Here is a 23,645-nt window from a genome sequence, read left to right on the forward strand (position 1 = left end):
TCTGGAAATTTCTTTTAAGGAGAATGATTCTGGAAATTAGTGGTTGTGGGTGAAGAAGGAGGAAGAAGAGTGGTGGGTGAGGGGAGTTGGGTTTGGGGGCCCCCCTATGGGGCTCCCCGCCCCACTTAAAGTGGGGAAATTACTGGAACGCCCCCCTTTAATAGAATACGGAAGACACATTTCCGTATTGAATACGGAAGTTTAATATTCGTATTATATTAGTATGTAAACCGGCAAGGGTTTATTCAAACCCATTTCAAACCCATTTCCGTATTTTGCCAAGCTCTTCTCCCCTCTTCAACCTTCGATCTCTGTCGCTCCCCTTGCTTGAACCGTGTACTTGAAAGGTTCCATCATCTCCATCAAAGCTCTTCACAACCCCATTCTCAGAATTGAAACCTAGAGGTAAGGATTTTTGGATTTTCCCCATTTAACTTGAAATTATGTTAATCATTGAACCCTAGGGTAGTCGATTGTTGCTTGTGTAGAGGTATTGTTGGCTGAAATGTCTTGAATGTGGTTTGGGTTTAGGGCCGATAGCTCATTGTCGTTAATGGCGTTTCTGGGTAAATACGGATCACAGGTTTCCGTATTGAATATGGAAAATGGTTTTCCGTATTCAGTATGGAACATGGTTTTCCGTATTGAATACGGAAAAACGTTTTCCGTATTCATCTCAGAACCAAACCCAACACTTATAATTGATTCTGGGTTCAGAATCAATTATAGAAGGTTTCCAAAGCATTTGTGAGTAGTTTCTAGATGCCATAATTGATTATTAGGAAAATAAAAGTTGATCCAAGCATGCATAATCCACAGAAGATCCGATTATCATCTATGTACTTATAAAATTCTAGGAATTTTCCATTTGCTTGCATCATGTTTATGTCTATGGCTGAAATGGTATATATAGTGAATGTTTGCTCTGAATATATAGTGAGAATGAAGAACAGAAAGAGGTCTCATGCTTCTAGTGAGGATGTCGGGGCTACTGAGGATAGACACCGGCGGTTACATGCTTCTAGCCGGCGCGGCGATCATGCTGCAACCTCTCAGGCGGTGGAGGCTTCAGCTCCAGTTGTTTCTCCGCCGTCTCCCATGATTGAGGTTCCTCTGGTTGATTATCCGCCGTCTCCCACGGTTGAGATACCTACAGTTGTTTCTCCGCCCTCTCCCATGGTTGAGTCATCAGGCGAGGAGTCCTCAGGCGAGGAGTCCTCAGGCGAGGAGTCTTCCGGCGAGGAGTCATCAGGCGAGGCCTCATCCGGCATGGGAGGATCTGACGAGGATAGTATTCCTCCGCCTACTGTTGATGCTGATGTCCTGCCGCCAGAGCAGGGGGAGCAGGGGGCACAGGGTGGCGAGGAGGACCTGATCCAGAGGTTGCCGCCGTTTCCGGGGGGGCCTGTTGAGCTATCGCTCCTCACCCATTATGCTGATCACAAGGCTCCCTGGGCGTGGCATGCACTCCTACGCACAGACGAGCGGTATGTGGACCGTCGACAGTTGAAGGTGGCCACAGCTGGGGGAAGGTTTGGAACCTTGCTTGTGATGGTGATTCAGACAGTCACAGGCGGGTTCGAGAGTTGATTGAGCAGACGGGTCTTCATCAGCTACCATATTGCAGCTACCCGGTGACAGATGCAGGCCTTATTTTGGCCCTTGTGGAGCGATGGCATGAGGAGACTAGTAGCTTCCACATGCCGTTCGGGGAGATGACTATCACCTTGGACGACGTGTCGGCTCTTCTCCATCTCCCCATGGGGTCGAGGTTCTATACGCCTGGGAGGGGGGAGAGGGACGAGTGTGCAGCGCTCTGTGCTCAGTTGATGGGAGGATCTGTTGGTATTTATGAGGCTGAGTTTGATACGAATAGGTCCCAGACTATTCGCTTTGGGGTCTTGCAGACCCGGTATGAGGCTGCGTTGGCGGGTATGTCTTAATTATTATTGTATTGTCTTTGTATCTATTATTATTGTATTGTTATAAACTATTAACTTAATTCACTTCATTGTAGAGCACCGATATGAGGACGCTGCACGGATTTGGCTGGTGAACCAGCTAGGCGCCACGCTCTTTGCTAGCAAGAGCGGAGGCTACCATACGACCGTCTACTGGATAGGGATGTTGGAGGATCTTGGTCGAGTGTGCGAGTACGCGTGGGGCGCGATTGCGCTCGCTACGCTATACGACCAGCTTAGTCGAGCGTCCAGGAGGGGGACGGCCCAGATGGGAGGTTTTACCTCGCTCCTGCTAGGATGGGTCTACGAGTACCTTTCTGACCGCGTCATTATCCGTAGGGCGGATCCGGAGTACTCGCAGGACCAGCCTAGGGCGCGGCCGTGGGCTATGTCCCGGGTCGGGCATGCAGGCCTTGATGAGAGGCGAGTCATGCTCGATGAGCTGACGGTGGATGACGTTATATGGACCCCATTTGAGGACCATCGGGCTCATCGACCACGGGATCCGAGGGCCATGTATTCTGGCTACATCCGGTCGCCATTTGGCCGTGTTGTTCGACGGCATCTACCAGAGAGGGTTCTGCGCCAGTTTGGCTTCATACAGGATGTCCCTCGACACCCCTCTGAGATCCAGACGTCTGGGTCCCTTGCTGAGACCGCAGATGCTGCCTTTGCTGAGTTTGCGCCGCACCTCCGCCCTCAGGGGATCCCCGCTACATATCCGGGAGAGGCTGTGGAGGATTACATGAGGTGGTACAGCGCTGTGTCCCATCGGTTCATCATCCCTGATGATAGGAGGGAGGAGTTCAGTGCAGTGGTAAGTTTGAATTTTATTTTCCATTCAATTGTGATTTTTTGTTCATGATATTTTATTTGTATCTAATGTATCTACATTATTTTTGCAGACTGTTATGCGTCGGGCCGTGGACTTGTTGGAGCAGTCACTCGAGGTGCCAGATGCTCCTGCAGAGGGCACGCATTCCCGATCCCTCACTGAGAGGGCGCTGGATCTTATTAGATCCAATGCCTTCATTGGTACCCAGGGGGTAGCCTTTGCTGCTGTCCGAGGAGCTAGAGCTGCAGGAGGCAGAGGTCGTGGAGACAGAGCGCGTGGAGGCAGAGGCCGTGGAGGCAGAGCCCGTGGAGAGGGTGCTCCTGCAGAGGGTGCGCGTGGAGGCAGAGGCCGTGGAGGCAGAGCCCGTGGACCTAGAGGTCGTAGAGGGGCCGGTAGGGGTCGGGGCGAGTGATTGACTATATATTTGTATATTTTTTTTGTATTTTTATATTATGACATGTGACTCTTTGTATTAGAACTCTCTTTATATTAATCATGCTTTCTATTTTCACTCATTATATGCCGACTCTTGTATTGAAAAAAACCCGTATAACTACACCGTAAATAATCAAAGGCAGGATAAGTAACATAAATAATTCATGGCAAACAGTTTAAAGGGTACACGAAATTATTCAGAAGCAACACGAAAACAAAATTAATCCTCAGTGATATCGATGAAGTCGTGGGGTCCGCTATCCTGTGGAAATACTTTGACTATGTTGGGCAACGTTATATTCAGATAACGAACAGATTTACTCGGTGCAAACACAGCAACCTGCAAGTAAATTGCAAATTTAAAAGATTAATGCGTACTTGTTCAAAGGAAGCAAGATTAATGTTTAAGGTAATAGACCTTTTGGAGAACAAGAACAGATCCAACGGCGGACTAATGCATCCCAGTCTTGTTCCATTGTTTTTTTTTATCTTCGAAAGCAAGACATGAAGAAAAGGATGAAGAAGAATAAAGAACCCAGAGAGATTTATAGCAGAATGGTCAAAAGATTTATGGTGTTTAGTGGATAATACAAGTGTGGTTGGGGTTGGTTGGTGGTAGATAGTAATGTCAGGTTTCAAGTTCGTCATTTAGTGGATGAAAATGACAAGACTCTGATGATGGGGTGGTTGGAAATGACAGGACTCTGATGATGGGGTGGTTGTAAATGACAGGACTCTGATGATGGGGTGGATGAAAATGACAGGACTCTGATGACAGAGTGGTTGTCTATGTTAATTATCCCTGATGCTGATTCAAAATAATAAGGCCCATCAATATAACAATGACCATCAAATTAATATTATTAAAAGCAACAAATGAACATCATAAAGGCAAGGCCCATCAGATTAATATTACAGAGCGTTTACAAATGAATATCACACAAAAGTGTGGTGTCAATCTGAGGTGATGTCTACATAGCTTTGGTGAATAAGAGGAACACCAAAAGTAACAAGCCAAGCTTCATATTCTGATGTGAATCTTCCTAAACGTGTACCATATGGGGCGCACCAGCTTACTGATGTAGGATCAACATACCGTTCCCACTGGAGAGCAATTGGCGGCATAGAATGTCCAGGAGTTAGATGGAGCTACATTATAGAGAATAACAATAAAATTAGATAACTTGCAAATACAACAAATCAATTCACCAATTGGATATTAGTGTACTCAATCAAAAAATACCTGTACAAAGTGATTAATCACATGACCAACAGCTATAACAGGATGTACATCCGGTGGACCTTCTTCTCTTAGTGGAAGGTATGACCAACAACCCGTAGAGGAGATGGATATGAAAACCACTTGGAACCTGGTTGCTACAAGGTATCCCATCTCTGGCAGTTGCATCCATTTATCCTCGGTAGCCGGATCACCAGGAGGAAGAGTGAGTCGGGAATGTAAGGCATTAACCACATGTCTGGACCACATTTCATCATACAACCCTCTGTGTCGTTCAAGTTCTTCTATCAACGCTGCCCTAACCCATGACCAACTTTCCTCACCTGATGGTAGTCCGAGTAATGCAGCAACGGCTCTATAGCCACAGTTACCATCATCCTCAACATTCTGAACTGTTTGTATATATGGGTGGAAAAAGGCTGGAAAATGACCCATGAAATAGCTTGTATCAGACTTCTTCACACGCTTCTTCTTCTTTGGTGGTTGTGAAACCTTCTTTGCCTCTCTGATCTCCCTATCAACATGTTCAAAACCTGAAAGATCACGAGTCAAGGATCCTATTGCTTTATTCTTAGGTGGTATTTTCTCATTCGCCTTAAGAGTGCGCTTAGACCTTATCTTAACCGCAGGAGTACAAAGTGAACTGCTTTCAGGACAATAGATCGCTTGAAGCTTCCTCCTTACCATACTCTGCCCTCCAGTATCCAAAGAACTGAAATAATGTGTCAATGCCTCAACTTCTGGTTGCATATCTCCATGGTTCATGCCGCAAATATGGTTGCTGGTAGTATCTGCAACAGGTTCAGGTACATGCTCCCAACTCAGTCTCTTCCAGAATGGATGAATTGACTCATATGGAATTCTTTCATAACCTGCAAGTTCACAAAAGTGTCACTTTCAATAACAAATAGAATTAATTGACAAGAGAGTGGTTGACCGGTGACCTGCAAGTTCACAACCGCAAGGTAGTCCATGAGTCTCTCTCAACAAGCAATCGCATCCGCCGTAGGACTTCATTCTTATATGTTCATCGTCGATGAGCTGCAGGCATTTGTTTGACACAAATCCTCTAATATTTGTGTAAAATGGGAACATGAAAATGTGATCAATTCTGTGAATACTGCGCTCAAACGATGCTAATATTTCAGTATGTCGATTACATGTCAAACTATGCGACGCATCCCATGAAGTGGCCAGGTCACCCTTGCAATCCCGTAACATCTTCTTCAAACTGGCATGTGCACCCTCAGCCCTGCAAACAACAAATAGATATCTTATTAACAACAATCTATCAAATGAACAAACAACGCATAAATTAAGCTCATGTAATTTTTTTACCTGTTACTTGTTGTTGTTCCAAAGTGCATCACATGATTTGTCCATGCCTTGGCGAATTTCTCCTTGTGAACCAACCATGTAGTAGAACAATAGGAGGTAAAGTTGCTGTATTTTGCCTTGCACATATTAAACAATTGCATCCATTTCACTTCAAATTCTTCAACTGTTGCAGCATCCACCACCTCTGCCCACTTCATCATAACCAACTCAGCAAAATCATCTGTGCCAACATAGAGTTTGCACTTTGCCAAAACACACTTGTTGATGTGCCACAAGCATAATAAATGTGTAGTGTTAGGAAGGCTTTGCTTAGCAGCACTCAATAAGGCAAGATCCCTGTCAGTAACAATCACCTTAGGCAACATGGCTTGATCAGCTAATAGAGACTTCATACACTCCAGTGCCCAAACGTAGTCATCTGTGCCCTCATTAACAATGTAGCAAAAGGCTATGGAGTATGTCTTATCTGTGGAAGTCAGTCCAACAATCTCAAGCAAGGGAATTGCATATTTGTTTGTCTTGTATGTGCAATCCATAATCACTACATATGGAAATGTGTTGAACAGTTTGATAGCATTTGGATGAGCCCAAAATACATCCCTAATGACTTCCGATCCAGGCTCATGTCTTTCAAAGTGGACATACTTGTCACCGTCCAACTTCTTCAACAAGTGTTGCATTTCTGTCAATCCCCCGCGGAGGGATTTTCTTAACCTCTTGCAAACACCATAAATCTGAGATATGGTAGTCAAAGTCAACAACATCTTTCTCGGTGGAACCCAACTCCTTGTCATTTTTCCCACTTGCTCCTTCTCTCCGGGTTTTAGACGACCAACAAAATTGTGCCCAAGTAGTGACCTAGCTGGTTCATGGTTGTGTATACCTTCCATCACCTTTAGCCGCCAATCTCTATCTATGCCATTTTTCCTAGGTCGTCCTTTTAGTCTAAAAGGACAACCTGTCTTTTGTGATCTCGTCCCTTCAACAAGGTCAGGGTCTCTATAAGGAACATATTTACCATGCTTCTCGCACCCCAACATGACATAAGCTTTTCTGCTTCCATTCCCACCATAATCTGACTTTGTGATCAACGTAACATATCCATTTTCAATCGCAATTCCATGAACCCAATTGATAAGATCATCACGGGTAGGGAAAATCTGTTATAATAATAAGAATTGATTACAAGGGTGATCAAGACATAATAAGAATTGATATATTACACTCTCAAAACAATGCAAAAATATGTTCAAAGAATACCTGATCAGTTGCAAATAAATGCGAGACATCTATACTTATACACGGGGGCACAAATGCTGGTGGTGGCACCTCTGTAGTGGCCTCTTCAGGTTGACCATTGTGAAATCCAGCTTCAATCAATTGTGACTCACCAAAGAAAAATGAATCTGTCATCCCTGGAAGAGAATACGGAAAGTTACATTCCATACTCAATACGGAAATATACTTTCCATACCGAATACGGATTGTTACTTTCCATACTGAATACGGAAAGTACCTTTCCATATTCAATACGGAAGATAACAATCCGTATTATATCACGACTCAGAATTCAAAAACCCATCCTTCTAACTACTTAAACTACTTAATCTAACTACTTAAACTACTTAATCTAACTACTTCCACTACTTAATCCTACAAAATAACAACAAATAAACACATAGACTTACCTCTACTACAACACTTGTTGTAGTGGTGGAGAGCTTGGGAAATGAAGGAGTGGATGGTGGTGGAGAGCTTGGGAATGAAAGTGAGGTAGGAGAGGGTGAGAGAGAGGGTGGTCTGGAGGCATTGAGGAGGTTCAGGGGGGCTGGTGAGGGGTTGGTGAAAGTTGGTGAGGGAGGAGTAATGGTGGAAAAAGGGGGAATCCTGTCAGAGTTAAATACGGAAAATACCTTTCCGTATTCATCAAAATATAATACGGAAAGTACCTTTCCGTATTCAGTTAAATTGAATACGGAAAGTACCTTTCCGTAGGGCACTTTTGGGTTTAAAAAAAAAGGGTGGGGCGCGCAGCCCCATAGGGGAGGCCCCAAACCCAACTCCCGTGGGTGAGGGAGAGGACCAAAATTGCAACGTGAGAAACCTATTTCAATTAAAAAATTATGAAAAAGATGCCACGTCAGCTTTCCGTTAATTTTTTGATGGAATCTGGACGGAAAATCAATTTTGCAAACGGAGGTATTCGTGGGGGATACGTAATGCAATTGATTTTTGTTGGGGACCAGAATAGTGAGAAATGTATATGTGGGGGACCAAATGTGCAATTAAGCCATAAATGTATTTCAGTCCAATTTTTTCTCAATAAATTATTTTTTAATCTTTTTGTATAATCTTATACAACAAGTATTTTGGTAGCTAGTATTACTTCTTGGTTGGCAACATCTATATATGCTGCAATCTTAGCAACCACGTTAAAGAAAGAATCAATAAAGAGAATTGGCACAGGAAATCACAATATATTGAAACAGCCAACATAATATTTTTCCATCAGGAGGTAAAGAATAAATTCAAGGCCTAGTTACAGAGGAAAAAACTGTTTCCTGTTTTGAGCCACGAGATTCTGAATTTATACATAAACATGAACACTGAACGATTAAATTATACATGAACTCAACTTCTTCTGGAAGAATGTCTTGTAATTCTTTTATAAAGTGAGATAGTTCAGGTTTGTACCTATGCGTGTGGCTTGGTTTAGGTCTCTTCTTCTTTTTTGCTTTTTTCTCACCTAGGAAAAAAAGGACCCTGTTAAACTTAGATTTTGTGCTTTAAATGCACATTACAAAACAAGACTTATGCACTTCATTCATGAAAATTAGTTAGTGTTATTATTATAGTAAGAGAGAAGCAACGATTGGCCATTACTTGCTAACTTTTGTGGACTCCATGAGATGTTTAATTTGCCCTTGGTGCTTAAGTCTATAATTTGGTGACAAAGAAAATGCCATGTCCCAAAGAAGAAGTTCTTCTTAGAGTCTTCAACAATGTCTCAAGCTCTTTCCAGCTTCTCTTCCTACTTCTCTTTTCCACTGCCATTTTTCTTCTCACATTCTTAACCTTCACTGGCAGGTTCCCCTTAATCCAAAGGTCTTGTTCTTGCTTCTCTCTCTTTCTTATGTACCGGAAGCATTAATAGCATGTTTGGTTCCGGTGTGAAATTTTTTCCAGAATCATTTATGGTTAGAACTTAGTAGCCGCTAGTCTTAGTGCATGTTTGGAAACTCTTTTGAGGATCACGGTGAAACTAGAATCATGGTGGACATAAACAACTTTTCTTATCTTTTGCTTCTGTTCAAGATGATTTTGGCTTCACCATGTTTTTCAAATGAGTTTCTAAACATACATTTAGAGTAAATGTGTCTTTGATCCTGTTCAAATCGTGAAATCAAATATGCACTCACTCATTGATTGCCTATGGCATTTTACTTACAAATTTCTCTTTGTATGTTGCTGCAGAGATCAACAATATGAATATGTGTATTCTGATGACGAAGAAGAAGAAGAAAATCAAGAAGGGTATTCTTGTGTTGATTCTACTGAGAAAGCAGACATCACATGTGGCAGTGAAACCCTTTACAAGGAGCTTCAGCCTCAGAGGAATCATTCTTATTCTCAGGAATTCATAACCCCCCAAGAAAGCTTGTTTGAAGATTCAGAAGAAAACCATTGTTCTGAATCAGTGTCTGTCCATAACTCACCTCAAGTTTCTGACTTTGAAGAAGACTTTCCAGCAAGAGATGCTGACTCTCTTCCAAATTATGTCCAAGTTGAAAGCAGGACAACCTCTCCCATCAACCTGAACCCGTACAAAAGTATTTCACATCATTGCTTGCTAATATATCATTCTATAAGCAATGTTATATGTTACGAAGAAAAGTTGCAAGAAATGCTGATGTGCTTAAGTTAATTGTGTTATTTGAGGGAAATCACTGGGGTAGCGGGTGATAACTACCAATTCTTACGTTTCTTACATAACTTTTAGTATTTTCCATCATAATACGAAATCATTCACGTGTTTTTAACTTTTGAGATAGTTGATTCATGACATATACTCTATTTTTAGTTGAATTTTTCACATGAAACACTTCTAGTTCAACTTTCTGATGCTACTTTTTGCAGATGATTATGTTGGTCTTGGAGTTATTAAAAATAAGAAGGTGCAGGAAGCAGACCTCGCAAGGGATGAGAGATTCTTTGTTTTACCTTCTACCCAGTTGAAGCTTAAGAAGTTGATTGTTGAAGAGAAGGATGATGAGGACTCTACAAGCTCCTCTGAATGGAGGAGCTCTATGATCAATTGCAGGGATTATGAGACTGAGGAGGATGCATTTTCTACCTCTTCAAGAAGAAGTTGCCCCAAGTGGGAATCATATACTTTGTTCCAAAAATATGATGAAGAAAAGGCATTCTTGAACAGAACTAGTTCACAGAAACTTCATGAATCTGGTAATGACCCTTTACTAATTCTTAATGCATTTTTTTAAGTGCAAGCATTGTCAGAATTGATTTTAGATAAAATTGATTATAGGAAAAGTGATTTCAGTAAGGCAATATTGCGAAATCCTGTTACAAAATTTCACAATTGATTGTGTCCACCGCATAAGCTTCTCTCTAGCTTCTCTGCAGAATTGATTTTAGTGCCAAAATCAATTGTCTAAGTCAATTGTCAATGAGAATTGAGAATTGATTCTAAGATTCCACACATGTAGGCAAACACACTATGTTTCCCGTTTGAAAACCTCAGAAGTCAGAACCAATCATGTTAGAGTAAAATCAATTTTTGATGACAACATAGATGTTTGGATGCCATTTGGAGAGTTGACTTCGTTATCAAAATACATTCTTAAAATCACCAATTTTGATATTTTACAACTGAATTTCACAATAGTACCTTACACAAACCATTTTTATCATCCAAACATAACCAACTTCACTTCTACTCACTGTGACTATCATTAATTTTGCCAAAATCAATTTTATCCAAAATCAACTGGAAGATGCTGAGCCTAACACGCACTAAGTGTACATTACAATGACAGATACAACTCGTCACACATTGAAATTAGGCAATTAGCAAACAAATTTTCAGATTCTATAAGGTCTCCAAGATCAATGTCAGAGCGCATTGCAAACAAGCTTTCAACTATAAACAAAAAGGTTGCTGATGTTGGTCACAACCCATACCGTGAACTAGAGGCTGCATATGTTGCACAAATTTGCTTAACATGGGAAGCACTTAGATGGAACTACAAAAACTGTCGTTCCAAACATTCTTCACTCCGTGATCTTGATACCGGTTGTCCTGCTACCATTGCACAACAATTCCAGCAATTTCAGGTTTTGTTACAGAGATACATAGAGAATGAGCCTTATGAGCATGGAAGGAGGCTAGAGTGAGGCTTTTGGCACCAAATTTGCTCCTAGTGCCAGAATATCAAGGTATGATAATTACTTTTGCTCTATCTTTTCCTGGAAATTGATTACAAAACGCTGTGGTTTTTGGATCAACATTGTCACAATTGATTTGGATAAAATTGGTCATAGTAAAAGTGAGTTGATATGAGTTGAAAGCAAAGCAATTGTGTCTAGTTTCTACCAGAATTGATTTGGATATGCAATTAATTATCTAAAAGGACAACCGAATATCTATATTGTCATCCAAATTTTATTTTAATGTATCATAATTGATTATGACAACACACTAAAAATCATGGATTATATGATTAGTACTGTTGGCTAAACAGAACAACACAAAGAAAACGAACACTGCATTTATGCACCACTTTTACACCATTACACTTCTAACAAAGGGCATCTGAGTGGTGTACTAAAACTAAAAGCATACTATACTGCAAAATAATGTAATATAATTGTGTAAAAGGAAAAAAAATTACAAAAATCCTTACTCTAAAAATGAGCGCACTGCATTGTTATAAGTAATTCTTTTTCTTGATTGTTTTAAAGATTCAGAGGATGATGAGAAGGATGGTGATTTTCAATGTAAAATATCCTCAGCTTCATTTCTGATGATAATGGAGGAAGGAATCAGAACATTCATGAATTTTCTGAAGACTGATAAAGAAACACCATGTCATATCCTAGCAGCTTACTTTATGCGAAACCTAAGAGGAACGGTTGTTCCAACACTACTCCGGCTAATGAAGAAAGTGAATCAAAAGGCATGTTCCAAATTTCAAATTAGTTCATTTTTTTCTCTTCAATGTTTTTCAGTTCATTAAATTTTAATTTAATTACCTAACACAACCACAGAAGAGGAAGAAGGTTAAGGATCTTAGCCATGCAGGGAGATCATTGAGGGAGAGAAAGTTGAATGTGGAAGAAAAGATGGAGATTTTGATGGCTCTTATAGACCTAAAAGCGGTGTCAAGGGTGTTAAGAATGAATGAGTTGAGTGAAGAACAGTTGCACTGGTGTGAAAATAAAATGAGCAAAGTGAGGGTCACTGAAGGGAGACTTCAAAGAGATTATTCAACTCCACTTTTCTTTCCCTCTCATCAACCCACCAGATGATGAATATACACAACTGCTAGTATGTTTGTATCAACTTCTCTATTTCCCGAATCAATCCGGTACCCTTATGCTGCTGATATAAGTTTCTACACATAATTAATTTTGACTTTAGAATTGACTATAGAAGGATTTCCAAACATGCACTACATGTATAACACTTCAAGGAAATGGAGCTGATAAAGAAAGTAGAGACAAAGTGAAGTGGGTATGTAGATAGAGACAGAACCAGGTTCCTTACTTGGGATTACATGCAATTTCAGCTGAATCAAAAGAAGAATGAGCAAGACAGGCACACATGAAGAAGAATAAAACAATTGTCTTAGGGGGGGAAGTACAGTACAGGTTACACATGCATGTAGCAGTCTTAGGCTCCTTTAGTTTTAGTTCTTTTACATACAACACTTGTAAAATAAATTGATAGAAATATATATCTTTTTTTTTGATAAATAGAAATATATATCATTATAAGAAATAAGCAATGAATATTCATCATGTCTATATTCTATTGAAATGGAATTTTTTTTTCTATTGGCTTAATTGAAATTTTAGTTCCTTGGTTTGACCATGAGTGATTTTAGTTTAGTCACGTAATAATTTTTTAAAGCAGATTTAGTCCTTAACTAATAATTGCAAATCAAGTCCTCCAATCATACTATTCTACTTAAAACTTTCAAATACTCATTTTTTTAAGAAGCATCTTCACAATTCATTTAATCAATTTATTCATTGTAGACATTGTTCTTGTCAAAACTCACTAATCAAAATATTAAATTTCAATAAAATATTAAGAACACAAGTGGCGGAGCTAGAATTTTGACACCGGGTGGCTGAATATCAAATAAAAAATTAATTTTGTTTTCTTTTATCTAAACAATGTTTATTTAGACTTACTTTTACGTATAATATCTATACAAATTTAACTTTTTATCCTTTATTTTATCAAACTTCATTATATTAAACATAATTTTATCAAATAATAATCCAAATGATTCAAAATGTTTTTTTTATGGGCAAATGTTAGTGGTTAGTTGTTAGTAAATCCTTTAAGAAAAATATGTGCAAATGAATTGAGATGAGAAAGTGAAACCCACGACCAGGAGAGAATCCTTTCATGTGCAGACCGCTACGCCATGGTGCGTTATATGATCTATCCTACGTTGAAAATTATATTAATTATTACCGGTGCTAGAAGAAAAATAAACATAGTATCGAAATGAATATCGAAAAGACTCGAGGGCGCGGAGCACCGGTAAGCCACCCATGTGGCTCCGCCCCTTACACAACAACTCCCCACCTCTTTAAACCCTAGTCTCATATCCTTCAAAAATTAACAAATTCTCACTATTTTTTTTTTGAATTTTAAAATTTTGCAATATACCAAATCAATCAGAAACCTAAAATATTTGAAAAGAAAATGAAGATTTAATGATTTTATGTATATGGAAATTGAGAGAGTGACAAAGCTAGCTTGATTTTATAAGTAAAAGGACTTGATTACCTCAAAGAAAAAAAACTAAGGACATAGTCAAAGGGGACACCCCACAAATGAAATTGAAGATTGCTTTCGATATGTGTTCCAAAAGAGGAGATGTCATGGAAGCTTTGTCCCTGTATGATTCGGCAAGGTCAGAGGGTCTGAAATTGCAGCAGCATCGTTATACTGTTCTGTTATATCTTTGTTCTTCTGCTGCTGTTGGTGTTGTTCAGCCAGCTAAAAGTGGAAGTGGCGCAGGATTGGGAAGAAGTTGATCTTCTTGTTTCCTGTTATGCCAATAACAGTGTGAAATTGGGAAAAGCTAAGGAGCATACTTCCACAAACTATCTGTTCGCTCTAGTTAGAGGAGATGATATACAATACTGGTATCCATCAGTGAATGCTATATTCAGACTGAACATTGTCGATCCTCTTACAGCCACTAAAACAGGTAGAAATCGGTCTCCCACATTCGAGCATGCTTCTACAATTGACTTTGTTAATTATTCTAATGTTATTATTAACTATTAAATGCAATATTACGACATTAATTATTTTTGAAATTATAGAATTATTTATTATTATTAATTAAATTATTAAAAAAATAGAAAATATAAATATGACATCATCTGACTACTAATTATAGTATGAGAGAGAAAATTTGAGAAGAAAGTGATAAAATGAGAGTGTGTCACTTATCAGATTTGCCACTTTTTGGTTTCAGAAGTCTTATACTATATACTATTTCCGAAACCAAAAAGTGACAACTTCGACAAGTGACACCCCATCATTCTATGTTTTTTTAAATAAGTTTTATCTCTCGTACCATAGTTAATAGGTAGATGATGTCATATTTATATTTTCTGACATTAAATAATTTAAATATTAAATAATTTCATATTTTTTAAAATAATTATTGCATTAATATTGCATGTAATGTTATCAATGACATTAGAATATTTAACAAAAGTCAATTGTAATTTTTTTTTCCGAAAATAACTACTTTATTAATTTGACATTTAATGGTTATTAATGATATTAGAATAATTAATAAAAGTCAATTGTGATTTTTCTACCATAAAGATGTATGTTGATAAAGTCTTTTTTTATGCTATTGTTATTTTTTATATAAAAAAATTGAATGTAATATCTTACGTACAAAATAATATCATATATGTCATAAAAAATTGATATCTAATAGTTTTAAATGATTGATTTGGAAATTAACTAAAAAAATTTATATTTTATGTTTTCGTATATATACTTCTTGAAGATTAAAATGAGTTTGGAATATTGATTTAAAGTATAACAAATTAGAAAAAATAAAGGAATTAAATGTAACTAGGATTAGAAAAAAAAACTTAAATAAGTGATATACATATTTAAAAAAGAAAAACAAAAGAGGAAATATGAAAATGTTTGATATATATCGATAAAGTACTCTCATTTTATACGTGCATGACACAAGATCAATACTAGTAATATATAATATAGATCTTAAAAAAAAAATATAATATAGGATATAGTATATGATTGATTTTACGTTTTATTTTCTGAACAACTAAGAATTTTACGTTTTTTAAAATTAAAGGAGTTCATATTTTACAATTTTTCAAACAGACAATTTTATGAACAATTAAAAAAAAAAACAAATAATTTCATGAACAATAATATCTCATTTCTGTTAACATAAGTTCCATAAGAAAGGACACTTTGGTCATTTGAAGTCACTAGGTTGCATCTTATAAAAGCCTATCAACATTGGAGAGTTTGATGGCCAGCCACATATGGCCACCTTCACCCTCAGCTTCAACACCCTGCAACAATCTCTCCCCTTCTCTCATTCTCTCAAACCAAAGCTTTGTCATAATCACTATGCACTCACTCCTCATGCTTCTGTTTATGGATACAAGAGGGGTTCTTTGGAATCAAAAGTTAGTAGTATCAGTAGTGACAGAGTTAGTGAGAGAGTGAAGGAGAAGAAGAAGGACAATGAAATTGTGGTGTATAAGAAGAATAAGGACACCCCACAAATGAAATTGAAGATTGCTTTCGATATGTGTTCCAAAAGAGGAGACATCATGGAAGCTTTGTCCTTGTATGATGCAGCAAGGTCAGAGGGTCTGAAATTGCAGCAGCATCATTATACTGTTTTGCTGTATCTTTGTTCTTCTGCTGCTGTTGGTGTTGTTCAACCAGCTAAAAGTGGAAGTGGTGCTAGAACTTTGAATGCACAAGTTGAACTTGTGAATCATGAGGATAATGATAATTCAGTTTCGGTTGATAGAAATGAGAGAGATTTTAGTAATGGGATTTTGGTGAGTGGGGATGTCAAGAAATATGCACTGAAGAGAGGACTTGAGGTGTATGAGAGTATGTCTCAGAGTAAAGTCAAAATGAATGAAGCTTCATTGACATCTGTGGCTAGAATGGCTATGGCAATAGGTGATGGTGACATGGCTTTTGAGATGGTGAAGCAAATGAAGAGTTTAGGGATTAATCCCAGGTTAAGGTCTTATGGTCCTGCTTTATCTACTTTTTGCAATAATGGAGAAATAGATAAAGCATTTGCTGTTGAAAAGCACATGCTGGAACATGGTGTGTGCCCTGAAGAGCCTGAGTTGGAGGCACTCTTAAGAGTAAGCAATAGCATAAGAGCTGGAAAGGGTGATAAGGTCTATTATGTGTTGCAAAAACTAAGGACTAGTGTAAGGAAGGTTTCACCTTCTACTGCACAATTGATTATTGATTGGTTTAAGAGCACACAGGCTTCAAGAGTGGGGAAGAGAAAATGGGATAAAAAATTGATAATGGAAGCAATAGAAAATCATGGTGGTGGCTGGCATGGGCAAGGTTTGTTGGGAAAGGGAAAATGGAGAGTTGTTCACACAGCCATCGGAAATGATGGGATTTGTAAATGCTGTGGGGTGCACTTGGCCACTATTGATCTTGATCCTATTGAAACTGAGAATTTTGCCAAGTCAGTTGCATCCATTGCTATAGAAAGAGAGAAAAAGTCAGACTTTGAGAAATTCCAAGTAAGTGCATGTTTGGAAATCTTTCTACTATTGATTTTAAAGTCAAAATCAATTATGTGAGGAGCTTCTGGGTTCCAGAATTGATTATAAGGAAATGAAAACTGGTCCAAACATGCTATAAGAAACTTGAATAATGTGCATTAGTTTTGATCTCATTAGTCATTACAGATTGATGAAGTAAGTTATGTGAAATTATGAAATGCAGAAATGGCTTGACTACTATGGACCTTTTGAAGCCGTGGTAGATGGTGCAAATGTAGCTCTTTTTGGCCAAGGGAGATTCATACCATCCAAGGTACTTCACTGAATGTGGAAGATACTCTTTTTTCTTCCTTTTTTTGTCCTGCTCCTGCATGTTTTTCTTCTTGTGGTTGTTGACATCTAAGGTGAAATCAATAGATTAATGCTGTTGTCAATGGAATACGCCAAAAGCTTCCTTCAAAGAAGTTTCCTCTTATTATTTTGCATAATAGGCGTATCAAAGGAGACAAAGGGAGTGAAGCAATTAACGGGGCTTTAATTGATAGGTGGAACAATGCTGATGCACTCTATGCAACGCCTACCGGATCAAATGATGATTGGTAAGAACAAAATGGGATAATATAGTGTTAACAACGTATTCTTTGTTAATTTTTACTGATTATGCATATCTGCTTCATTTACTAACCTGTGCTTCAGGTACTGGTTATATGTAGCTATAAAATTTAAATGCTTAATTATCACCAATGATGAGATGAGAGATCATCTGTTTCAACTTCTGGGAAATGACTTCTTCCCCAAGTGGAAAGAAAGGCATCAGGTGAGCAAATATCCTGGCAAAGAAAAATTTCTTATCGCGTCTTTATTCTTATTGGCATGCTAGCTCACCTAGCTGTTTATATTTGATGAAATAAGGTTTGAGTTTGGGTAAACAGCTTAAATAAGCGCTTATTCATAAGCTAGTTTGAGAACCTTATTGAAATAAGTTATAGGTAAGCATAAGCTCTTATTTATAAGCTAATCTGAAAAAATTATAAAAATAAGCTCAAAGCAGGTTATTGGTAAGCCATAAGCTATTGACATAAGCTTCTTCCAAGTTCCACTTGCATTAGTGCTTATGCTATAAGATAAGCTCAAACAAGCTCTTCCAAACAAGGCTTAATTATATATAATGTATAGTTTCATTTTCCTTTCTTTGACTACAATTTACAAATAGGCTTGTCTTAACACTGGAATCACTATTTTTTCCAAATTTTAGGTACACTTCAGTATCTCTGATACTGGTCCAGAGTTCTACATGCCCCCTCCATGTTCTGTTGTAATTCAGGTAAAAGACTTGTTACTGCAAAGTTCTTGTACTGTTTCAACAATGTTGGAACATGACACAAATTAAATTATATGTTATCCATAAATGTGAAGTTGAAACCATGGCAATTGTGGTAGCAGGAATCAGAGGAAGGCCACTGGCATATTCCAATCGAAACAGAACTTAGCAATGAATCAGAAAGAAGATGGTTGTGTATTACCCGTGCTAAGTCAGATATCGTCAGTGAAGAATCTTCAACAACATCTAAAGGTAATTACTGGCACATTATACCTGCTTCACATTTACATGGCTGCTTTTAACACTATATAATGGTCTTCAATACTTTTATCTCAAAAGAATTGCTAATATCACATCATGCCAACTGAGATTTCTAACCCTTCCCCCCTTTCCCTTCCTTTCATTAGACTATAAACCCCTGCAAAATGGGGAGTGTGCCAGACCAGTTACTAGAAATGCATCTGCAAAGGAGTTACAACATCAGAATCTTGTCAACCACAGAGAAATGAAGGAAACACCTCAAGAATTTTACAAGAATATTAGAGATATTTGTTTAGCACCGGTGTCCTCAGATAATAACTCGATATTAGCTGAAATTGAGGCTGCAGAGTTGACTGGTGGTTGTACCATTGATTTTCAGATATGAAGCTCCCCCTGTCATGTAGATTCTCTTGAGCTATATCTTGGAAACCTATTGGAGTGCTCAGAATCAACAATGGAGGACTCTCAATTGTCGTCCCATATGACTGACCCGAAGCTCTGATACCATTCTGTAAGATGAGAAGTTGGATGCATTTGCACTCTGAAAGATAATTTACTGGAGATTGCAAAACTTTTCAACTCACGCTCTCGGCATGACCTCACTTTGTGTTGATTCTTTTCTTCTCTCAGGGGTTATATCACTTCTCGGTCTTGATTGCCTAATGCTGAAGGGGATGTGTTTACAATTTCAAAATTTTATACAAATATCAATAAATCTATGGAGATTGATGACATGATGATAAGCGTAGTGTATTTTAAATTTTTTAGATGCTGCTAAACTCTTCACCAATGTGAGAGGTGTGGATCATGTGGTTAAATATTGTATGACATGCCATGAGTGTATAGTTACTTAAAAAAGAAGAAATAGAAAGGTAAGAGATAGAAAATGAGAAATGGCATCAAAATTAATATTCATAATCCGGATCATATATACCGGAACACGATGCAGTGAACTTGATGTAAAGTGTACAAGTAAAAGTATATTTGTAACTGGTCCAATGTATTATGATTAGGATATATTTTAAATAAATCAAACTAAGGTGAGAGTGCACTCTTATTCATGTGTTTCCCTGGGCACATATAATATTATTCCATCTGAAATGAAGCATATTGCATGTCCCAACAAGCTCTCAAACCAGGCATGTGGCTTCCAAAATATAAAGCAACAAGTAATTCTAGTTTTTGGCATGTTGGGATCAACTTATTTTTCTTCAGAATCAATTCTGGCACAATGACACCTAGAAGCTACTTACCGAAACTTTTCCTGAGAATTGATTTTGTTTTTAGAATCAATTGTATAAGGAGGTTTCTTACTTAACTAATAATTATAATGCACGTAACTTGTTTTTATCAGAAAACTGGGATGGCAATCTCACTGAGCTGTTATAATTAAGCCACTGCTGATAATATGATTGTAAATCTTTACACAAATGAAAGACAACGTATGGTCCTTAATTACATTACACTATTAGTCATTACTTTCCCTTTTTTTAATTAGAAACACTAAAAGGTTAAAACAGAATATCACGGGACTGAAACTGTTTATTTGTCATCATCCCTTATATTAAGTCTGCTGGCTCTGCAGAATCTGTCTATAAGTTTTGTTTGTTCCACCATGTCACAGGTCAAATAAAGTCTAGTTTTTTCCCACTCTTATAAAATTAATTGGACAAAACAAAAGCTCCACTCAGCAAAGTTGAGTACTAAATCCAACCTAAGCATTATTTTCATAACCCCAGCTGTTAGTTAATGCTCAGAATGAGTAGTAATATCATCATAGAGATGAATTTGAAGCCTTGTTCCCATGAAAAACCAGAAGCTGATGATGCTAAGATAGAAGAAAGCGCGCGCTTTGACAAGTCCCTTAAGGTTCATATTCTTCCATAACAATATCCTAATAATTAGTTTTTCAGAAAAGTTCCGTTTTTTAATTTTCGTGGTGCGGTTGCAGGAGCTTAGAGAACTAAGGGGTCAGCTACACCATGCTGCAGATTACAGTGAAGCTACATTCTCAAAAAGCAAAGAGAAGAAAGAGTAAGTCCTCTGAACTCACAAAGCTCCTATATGCGCGTTATTGGGAATGTTATTTCCAATTAAAAAGTTTTTTCTTTTGATTGTATTTCTGTTGAATTCAACGTTGATACCTTGACATACATGAAATCACGTTTGAGTTTGCACCAACGTCAAACAAAACATATGTGCTTTTTCCAATTTTTGTTAGAAGAGTTTGATTGGTTGCTGGATATGACATTGTCAAACTGGAATTTGAAAATGGTGCAGTGTGCTAGAGAGCACAAAAGAGTACATATGCAAGACCATGGTTACTATTGTTGATCATCTTGGAAACGTTTCTGCCAATCTTGAAGTCCTTATTTCTCAGACAAATGCATTTTCTGAGGCCGAGTTACGAATCCAATGCTTACAGCAAGTTAGTATTCCTTTGTACAATGCCTAAATCATCATACTCTGAGCATAGTTCATTTTTCTTATGTTTTTACCAAAATGGTATCTAAATATCTAATTAAAGATTGTGCTTCTGGGCAGAGATTTCTCTGGCATGAAAAATATGCTCATAAGTTATCCCTCTCAAAGTTGCAATGGAGTGAGAATTTGCCACGGTTCCATTCGCGTTATTTATTATCAAGTAAAATATTTCATTCATTGTCGTTCTTTTTATTTTCACAGAGACTATACATTTTCTCAATCAATTTTCATTGTATCATACTATTTTTTCATTTATCTAATCCCTGTTTTATTTTCTTTTTCCTTAATTGCTTTACATGATCAGCACCTACAGTTGGGAGATCAAGCAGTGAAAAATTATTAAGGTACCTCACCTTTCCTCAACACCTTGAGAATCTTGGTTATGTTTAGATATCAGTTAGCAAGCAGTGTTACCAATGCAAATGGATGTTGTTACGCACTTCAAGACAAAAGGATGAACGCAACTCTTGTTATGGATTGGTTCAGAAGTCCATTCATGTTGCACTTAACTGATATTCAAATACACTCTAGTATTGTAACATGATTGCAATTATAAAATAAAAAAAGTCCTTCCCAAATCTGATAATGTAAAAGGTTCCTTGAGGCCTTTGCAATCTCACCTATGATATGAAAGACATTTTAGGTTTTACTTTGATAAAACTTCAACAACAACAACAGAAAGAAAATAATTAATCTTTTCACTTTTGGGGTTTTAGATTTTAGTTTATGATTCTTTTTGTCTAATTAATGCAGAGATTCTGAAAACCAATTTCCTTCAAAGTTAGGAGATAAACATGCACAGGAAGCAGATGAGGAGTTGCCACTTTTTATGTACACCCATAAGCCACATCCTGCTCAGAATTTGAAGCCAACCACAGCGGTTAACCATCATAACAATTTGGCATTGGGTAACATATTAAGTTTCTATCACACTAAAACAAAAACTTATGCTATTCTCTTTGCATAATTTGCTTTTGGGTTGCATCTCTGACATGGATTTCCTTTCCATTTTCTATCTGCAACAATAGTAGTGCCTGTTCGAGACGGTTTGACAGTCTTCACAAAAGTTCCAAATCCTAAATTTAATTTCCAAGTGAGTGTGTCCTCCTACTATATTCATATTCATATTCATGATGCATTGATGGTTAATATGCATATTAAAGTGGGTTTGAATAGCTTTTTTGTTGTAGATTTCTGATTGTGATTGGTTTTGTATATATGTAGAGTAAGAGTACCCAGAAGGTTGGACGCCACAGCAGATCCTTGTATGGTAGTGACATTTTATGGCCCATACGACGTTCAAAACGAATCCAATGAAAAATTGGAATGGTCTTAACTGATTTCAATGTCAACTTCATCATGGTTTATCTTGTTTTACAAATATCGCTTCCTCCCGTTTTCTTCATATCTCGCAGTGTAGTGCTAAATCTATGGATACATGCTTCTTCTTTATTGTTTCTGTCAATATGGAGACATGCTTTCACAATGCTACATATGCTACATTTGCTTTTTGGTGGAGTAATAAACTATTGACTATGAGAAGTTCCATTTTATTTTTTTTATAAAAAAAAAACTCAATTTTAGTGTCCAACACATCAAGATGTTTATCATATTTATTTGATTTAATTGCGCTTTTTTATTTCAAGTACCGCCTATCGCGAATTTGCAAACTATGTCCTTGTATTTCTAAATAAGCGTTTTGGGTCCTTAGGTTTATTAATGAGAAGCATAAGGGGTGCCCTGACCCATTCCAAAAAGAGAAAGAGTAAGAAGGAGGAAAACAAGAAAGAACAAGCCAAAACAAAATAAAGGACCAATAAAACCAAAAAACCATGATAGCAACTACCCTATCATGTGTATTTTATATTCGTTAGTGGTAGAGATTATAGGTGGTTAGGCTGGGAGTATTAATTGATTGCAGTGCAAATTTGCATGCAAGACTACTGGCTCATCTTTGATTAATATTCATTGTCATTATCTTTCATGCCTTAATCAAACAATTAACGGTTTCATATTCATTGGTGGACGTTTTTCTCGAGCTTCTAAGTTCTCATTCCCTACTTTCTTTCGGCGATGAGGTCTATTCTTCATTCTTGTTGCTTGAAATAGAAAACTTGATCTTCTTCTCCATGAACATACTTCATAGCTTGAGCTCGAAATTCAGTTAAATTGATTGGAGGTGACACTAGCAATTAACAATGGAATGAAGATCCATGGAGCAGTGCATCGCATTTCGATTACAAATTTGGAATCATTATAATCTTTTGTGAAATCTAGGAATAAAATCCCGCAAGGATTTGTTAGAAATTTGGGTGTGATAATCCTGGATAACTTCGAAAATCGTGTTTGCACACTTTCCGAATAAAGTATTTCGACCCTATTCTTGCCTGGGTTCACGAAATCCTTGTTGGGATAATTTTGAAGATCAATCTGCTTCTGGCAATAGAGAACAGATCAGAAAGTAGAGAGCGATTTTGGTTTTGTTTTCTGTGTCCCTTTTCCTTAGGCTGCAAGCAACCTTATATAGAAGGTTATGTTTGCACGAATAATAACAATTGTTTCGAAAAATCACAATTCTTCAAACAATTTCAAACTAGGGTCACAACTGTTCAGAAAAAATTTCGAACGGGGCGCTGTTCAGCGGGACCCCAACCAGGGGCTCCGCCCCTTGGACCCCGGTTCGTATTCGCGGTCAATTATGCGTTGGCTCACCGAGCGTGCACTCCG

At 37.7% G+C, this 23,645-nt stretch overlaps 4 protein-coding genes and 1 pseudogene across 4 annotated transcripts; 4 read left to right on the forward strand and 1 right to left on the reverse strand.

Moving 5' to 3' along the window:
- The first annotated feature begins 231 nt into the window (after positions 1-231).
- On the forward strand, positions 232-3,266 carry LOC130714989 (protein MAINTENANCE OF MERISTEMS-like). The gene is made up of 4 exons (XM_057564976.1): positions 232-405; positions 938-1,932; positions 2,018-2,778; positions 2,867-3,266. Exons 2-4 carry the CDS (start codon positions 1,701-1,703, stop codon positions 3,206-3,208), a joined length of 1,335 nt encoding a protein of 444 aa, XP_057420959.1. The 5' UTR covers positions 232-405; positions 938-1,700; the 3' UTR covers positions 3,209-3,266.
- A 38-nt stretch (positions 3,267-3,304) lies between these two features.
- Positions 3,305-6,551, reverse strand: LOC130713459 (PKS-NRPS hybrid synthetase cheA-like). The gene is made up of 4 exons (XM_057563224.1): positions 5,810-6,551; positions 5,416-5,723; positions 4,475-5,343; positions 3,305-3,349 (listed from the first exon to the last, which is right to left on the reverse strand). Exons 1-4 carry the CDS (start codon positions 6,487-6,489, stop codon positions 3,305-3,307), a joined length of 1,902 nt encoding a protein of 633 aa, XP_057419207.1. The 5' UTR covers positions 6,490-6,551.
- A 1,970-nt stretch (positions 6,552-8,521) lies between these two features.
- On the forward strand, positions 8,522-12,768 carry LOC130714182 (uncharacterized; annotated as a pseudogene).
- Positions 12,769-15,402: 2,634 nt separating this feature from the next.
- Positions 15,403-19,480, forward strand: LOC130714181 (proteinaceous RNase P 1, chloroplastic/mitochondrial-like). Its single transcript, XM_057564074.1, has 7 exons — positions 15,403-16,870; positions 17,076-17,165; positions 17,270-17,451; positions 17,549-17,669; positions 18,108-18,176; positions 18,296-18,425; positions 18,581-19,480. The coding sequence occupies exons 1-7, from the start codon at positions 15,620-15,622 to the stop codon at positions 18,817-18,819; spliced, it is 2,082 nt and encodes a 693-aa protein (XP_057420057.1). The 5' UTR covers positions 15,403-15,619; the 3' UTR covers positions 18,820-19,480.
- Positions 19,481-20,058: 578 nt separating this feature from the next.
- LOC130713653 (probable protein ABIL5) lies at positions 20,059-22,460 on the forward strand. The gene is made up of 8 exons (XM_057563437.1): positions 20,059-20,303; positions 20,386-20,468; positions 20,715-20,862; positions 20,979-21,078; positions 21,223-21,262; positions 21,672-21,826; positions 21,947-22,011; positions 22,143-22,460. The coding sequence occupies exons 1-8, from the start codon at positions 20,184-20,186 to the stop codon at positions 22,233-22,235; spliced, it is 804 nt and encodes a 267-aa protein (XP_057419420.1). The 5' UTR covers positions 20,059-20,183; the 3' UTR covers positions 22,236-22,460.
- The last annotated feature ends 1,185 nt before the right edge of the window (positions 22,461-23,645 follow it).

This window comes from Lotus japonicus, chromosome 4 (assembly GCF_012489685.1).
Source record: "Lotus japonicus ecotype B-129 chromosome 4, LjGifu_v1.2".
Lineage (NCBI taxonomy): Eukaryota > Viridiplantae > Streptophyta > Magnoliopsida > Fabales > Fabaceae > Lotus > Lotus japonicus.